We start from the raw sequence: 5,562 nt of genomic DNA on the forward strand, positions 1-5,562 counted from the left end.
GACGGGAAAGCTGAACAGTTTTCTCCGAACGGGTAAGAAATCACCAGGCTGCCACATCTTTGTTGACATGCGAGCTTTGCAACAGACTTCTTAGTACTATTTTGTGCAAATGCTGGTTTAACACTCATAGACTATTACATGTTAAAACACATTACACATATTTATTTACATGTTAAGATTTTTCTTGTGAGGTTTAATAAATTTTGTGGTAAAATTTAATTGACTTTTTTTTATTATTAATATGATAGACCCTCCTTACTACACAAAAATTCACACCGATTATAAGGATCCAATTCATGAAAAGTATATAAATGTAGTGATTAGAGTGTGCATGAGAACACATACTCGACAAACCGATTTGTGTTAATGTATACAATTTTGAATGCAAATGGGATAATTGATGAATGAAAATATGTACTCATGCAATTATCATTTATCAATTTTTTGTAGGTTGTCATCTAAGTTTTGGTTTATCGGATGTGGACATGCAATTATCGTATATCATTGTTGCGTAGGTTATCATTTGAGTTTTGATTTACCACTTTTTCGTAGGTTGTCATTTAAGTTTGATTTGAGTTCATGACCTTTTTTTAGCATGAGAAGTCTTAAACAAGTCTATGAATCAATCTTCCTCCCCTTATATTGGTTGAATAGTATAAGATTCTTTCTTCAAACATTTTAAGAACTTTAAGTTGTTTACGTAATTTGTTACAAGAACTTCGTCTATGAAAATATCTCAGATTAAAATCCTTTACCTCAAATACAGTAGATTTGGACATTTCTTTGAGGAACAGAGAATATCCCCCCAACAAAAATGATCTTTAACAAGTTTTAACCACTCTCAAAAATTACAAAAATATCTCATCACATAGTTATAAATCTAAACTGTAAAAAACCACTAAAATTTAAGCTTATCAAGTTCAGTTTCATTTTGATTTTTGTGGTTCAATTGCCCAGAACTTTCATCTTTCACACTCGGTCCTTATCGTCTCTCCATTAGTCTTTTCTTACTTTTCCTCTAATGTTTTGTCTTCTTGCAAAAACTACCAGGAAGCTCACTGCACTTGTCGCAGAGGCAGAGTTGTGGAAAACAGAGAAACAAAGACAGAACCGTGGACAGTGATTGCAAATTGCAGAAAATTTTCCATGACCCTGCAACTTGTGTTTCGTTTGCACACTGCCTATGTAATTACAAAGGTTATGGCCTACTTAATATTAAAGGCTCCCTTACCTGTCAGGTCAGGATTTATAACTGGACTTATTGATTATCATGTTCATTTTTTTTGTAACATTATCAATTTGAATATTAATAATGATCATAATTTTTACACTAAAGAGCATGAGGTAGGCTTGAGTAGGGCAGATAGAAAGTTTATAGTTCCATATAATACAAACTACAATAGGAGAGTAAATTAGCTTGTATGATGTTATTGTTAGCTGGAAGAGTCTTACTATAATGCTGTAGCTGCAGTTTTCCCACACTTTAAATTGTTGAGATACTTGTAGTGTGTATTTTATCACCGCTTTACTGGCTGAATCTATTACTGTCATTTGATAATCAAGAAGTCTTTCAAATCACTAAATGGGGTTGGAGTAAGTGTTACTTTTACATAGGACAGTCCATGGCGATGTCAAATTTATGGTAGCATCAGATTACGACAACCATATATTACATGTCTCTGGCTAGATAGTGGAATTGACGTAGGTGGTGCAGGTAGTGGCGACACTGGGGAAAGAAAGAGGAGGAGAGAAATGTAGAAATTTGGAAGATGAATGTATGCTTGAAAGCTGAAAAAAATTAAGGAGTTGGAAACAAGAAGAAAATTGCCAGAGATAAGAATTAGTCCAGTATTATTCCCTTCACATATATTACAGGGTATGTAGGATCACTGGTTTGTCATAAGGGGCTGTATGTCAACACTGAGACTGTGATATACCGTGGAACTTACAGAAAATGAAGTAAAGTCTGACTCCTAGGGGGGTATGTAGTTCATGTTTTCCATATTCAACCTCTTCATAGTTTTGTTGAGCAGAAGTCGATTCATGGAGCGATAATTATAAAATTAACCAAATGTAAAAAAGTTTCAGTATAGTCAATTCTCTTTCTCCGTGTAAAACCGTTCACTACTAATCTGGCTTTCTGTCTCTCAATGGAACCATCAAAATGATGTTTTGTTTTAAAAAATCATTTAGAAGAAATAGCCTTTTTACCAGGTGGCAAAGAAACCAAAGACCAGGTGTTGTTAGCTTCTAAGGCTGAAAATTCAGTAGTAATGGCTTGCTGCCACTCAGGATAACCAACAACTTCTTCATATGTGTTTGGCTCATGTGCAGAATGAATGAAAGAAGAAGTGACATTGCAACAAAGAGAAGATGGATGATTTTGGAAGGTGTACAATAAGAAGTTAAAGTACAAGAAGAGAAAAAATCAGTACAATGTGCCTGAAAAGGATGAATATACTGATTCATATAGGTAGGGACCTTTGAATGTCTAGAATATCTTCTAGGTTGAGTTGATACAGTAGTGCTAGTATTATCAACATTATCAGACTCTTCACTATCATCATTTGGATCACAATCGTTACTATGATCATTTGGGACAGAGGGAACTGGGATTTCTGGAACAAATATATCAGAGATTGGAAAAGGAATAAACCGTGATGAACTCAAATTAACAAAAGGATAGATGTGTTCATAAAATATTGCATCTCTGATCTGTTTAATCTCAAGATCTAAGAATTTATATGCCTTCTTTCCATTAGGATAACCAATAAAACACAAGGTAATGCTCTGGAAGAAAATTTATCTCTGTGAATTTTGGAAGTAGAAATGTAACCAAGACAACCAAAAGGTTTTAAATGAGTGTATTGAGGAGGTTTGTTAAACAGAAGTTCATAAGGAGTTTTATTATGTAAGACTTTTGAAGGAAATCTTTTGATCAAATATGTTGCAGTTAAAACACATTCACCCCAAAATCGTTTGGGAAGGTTAGATTGGAATAATAGGGCTCTGGAAGTTTCTAAAAGATGTTTATGTTTTCTCTCCACAACACCATTTTATTGTGGACTGTAAGCACATGATGTTTGATGGTTATTCCCATTGAAGCAAAGGAAGAAGATTGTGCTGAAGTGCTCAATCCTAGTTCAAGTGCATTCTCTGTTCTAAAGTGTGAACAGTACATTGAAACTGGTTTTCAAGAATGGCTATAAAAGACTCGATAAATGTGAAAGCATCACTTTTGTTACTCAGTAAATGTGTCCAAGTAGCTCTAGTAAAATCATCAACTATTGTGAGGGAATACTTATATTTATTATAAGTAGAAGTTGAGTAGGGACCCCATACATCAACATGAAGCAATTGAAATTTACTAACACTTTGAATTGTACTATGAGGAAAAGGGAGTCTGTGATGCCTAGCTTTGGAACATATAGTACAAGGAACATCAGGAATATAATCATTACACAAATGTAAGGTTTTAAGATTTGAAAAAGGTAAATGCCCTAATCTGAAATGCCATATGTTAATGGAACTATTACTTTGAGAAATAGAGTTGAAAATAACAGATGAGTCGGAAACACGATGATCAGTGGAAGAGAGAAGGTATAAGCCTCTTTGTGCTTTACCAAGAACCAATGGCCTCTTCAGAGAAGAGCCCTGCATATAGCAAATTTCATTAAAAAAATGGACTTGACACTTAAACTGAGAAGTCAGTTTGTTCACAGAAAGAAGATTAAAAGAGAAGCTGGGCACATAGAGTAGATATTCTAGTGTGATTTTATTAGGAAGCAATACTGAGCCTTTGACATTGACCACTACAACATTCCCATTAGGAAGTGAAATGTGAATGGGTTGGGAAATTGAGGTTGATGAATTAAACATATGTTTGTTATTGCACATATGGTTATTGGCACCACTGTCAATGATCCAAACATTATTGTGAAAAGCTGAAAGACAAGTAACATAAGGGAGATCAATAGAGTTACCAGAAAAATTAGCTGATGAAGTATTGTGTGTAGGCTGCACATTCTTGAGAAGACTGACAAGCTGATTATACATGTCCTGAGTTAGTCCTGCAGGAGAAGAGACAGGAGTGGCATATGGCAAATCATTAGAATTCACATCAGCATAATTAGTCTGGACTGAGTTACCAATAGAACCAGAAACATCCACATTAGCAGTAAACTTCTTTGGCTTGTTAAACTTGAAGTCATTTGGGAAACCATGCAGTCGATAGCATATATCAATTAGATGACCTGACTTTTTGCAATAGTTACACTGAAGATTAGATTTGAACTTGTTGTCAGAAAAGGACTTTGGTTTGAACTTAGAAGATGAGCTATCCTTGGCATGTAAAGATGCTGTATTTGTCATGAAGTGTGTTGTAGATGAATGAATCCCTCTTTGTGTCTCTTCCTGAAGTACTATATTGTATACTTGACTTAGAGAAGGCAGAGGAGATCTCATGAGAACCGATCCCCTCATGACATGATAAGAATCATTCAATCCCATAAGAAACTGAATAACCCTCTTATTCTGATGAAACTCTGCAGTTTTCTTAGCAGCACCACATTCACAGCCACAAGTACAGATAGGAACAAAACACAGAGCATCTATGTCATCCCAAAGCATTTTCAGTTTAGTAAAATACTCTGCAACATTAGAATTTTCTTGATTGATCTCACTAAGTACCATATCTTTCCTCCAATTCTAACCATATTTCATGTGCGAAATTAGAGTAACTCACAATTCTACCAATCTGTTTAGACAAGGCACCTAAAATCCATGAAATTACCATATCATTGCACATTGAACAACTCTTAAACATAGGGGAATCAACAGTAGGTTTGGTTATAAATCCATCAACGAAACCTAACTTGTTACGTGCAGATAGAGCGATCGTCATACAATGCTTCCAGTTACCAAAACCAGTCCCATCAAAACAATCACTAACCAATTTCATACCAGGACTATTAAAGTTTTGAAGATGTAGAGGATTATCTTGATCAAATCGAGTGGTATGATCAGGTGAAGTAGTGTTACGAACAGTATCAGATGATTCGGCCATTGGAATGTTGAAAACTTGTAGAAATGAAGTTCTAAATCTAATATTTTTGTGCTTTTCTGATAATTGCAAACAAACTATCTAGAAAACTACTAGAGCTGAGCAATTCTAAATTGTAGAAGTAATGAAGAAACAGATAATCTGTGAAATGAGATTGAAATGTAATCGTAGAACATGAACTCACTAAAAGTGAAGAAAATCACCGAAAATTGATTGAGAATTTTGAGATTTAGATCGGAAACGACGAAGTCAAGATCGGAAACGACGAAGTCAAGATCGGAGAGAAGCAAAATCATCATCGAATCAATCAACATCTCTACTCAAATTTTCAATTGAAATTTGAAAATCCCGCACAAAAATTTGAATTTTCTGGAAAATTTAAAAGCCCTCCAAAAATTAAATTCGACCGTATATGGTTGAAAATACGATTCTAAATTCGACTATATTCAGTTGAATTAACGAAAACCAGATTTTAAAAAAACACTCGCAGAAAACTGAAA

General features: G+C 34.5%; 1 protein-coding gene across 1 annotated transcript; it reads right to left on the minus strand.

Annotated features, from left to right (window-relative positions):
• Positions 1 to 3,138: 3,138 nt before the first annotated feature.
• Positions 3,139 to 5,065, minus strand: LOC141692088 (uncharacterized). Its single transcript, XM_074496828.1, has 3 exons — positions 4,793 to 5,065; positions 3,793 to 4,707; positions 3,139 to 3,654 (listed from the first exon to the last, which is right to left on the minus strand). The coding sequence occupies exons 1-3, from the start codon at positions 5,063 to 5,065 to the stop codon at positions 3,139 to 3,141; spliced, it is 1,704 nt and encodes a 567-aa protein (XP_074352929.1).
• Between the last annotated feature and the right edge of the window lie 497 nt (positions 5,066 to 5,562).

The sequence above is a fragment of the Apium graveolens genome, chromosome 10 (assembly GCF_009905375.1).
Source record: "Apium graveolens cultivar Ventura chromosome 10, ASM990537v1, whole genome shotgun sequence".
In the NCBI taxonomy this organism is placed as follows: Eukaryota; Viridiplantae; Streptophyta; class Magnoliopsida; order Apiales; family Apiaceae; genus Apium; species Apium graveolens.

What these genes read in the sequence shown, in the direction of transcription:
- LOC141692088 (XM_074496828.1), bottom strand. Translation starts at nt 5,065, where the DNA reads ATGGCCGAATCATCTGATACTGTTCGTAACACTACTTCACCTGATCAT. An exon ending in GTTCAATGTGCAATGATATG is followed by an intron (nt 4,708 to 4,792) that starts GTAATTTCATGG and finishes AAATATGGTTAG; the next exon opens with AATTGGAGGAAAGATATGGT. An exon ending in TGGTCAATGTCAAAGGCTCA is followed by an intron (nt 3,655 to 3,792) that starts GTATTGCTTCCT and finishes TGCTATATGCAG; the next exon opens with GGCTCTTCTCTGAAGAGGCC.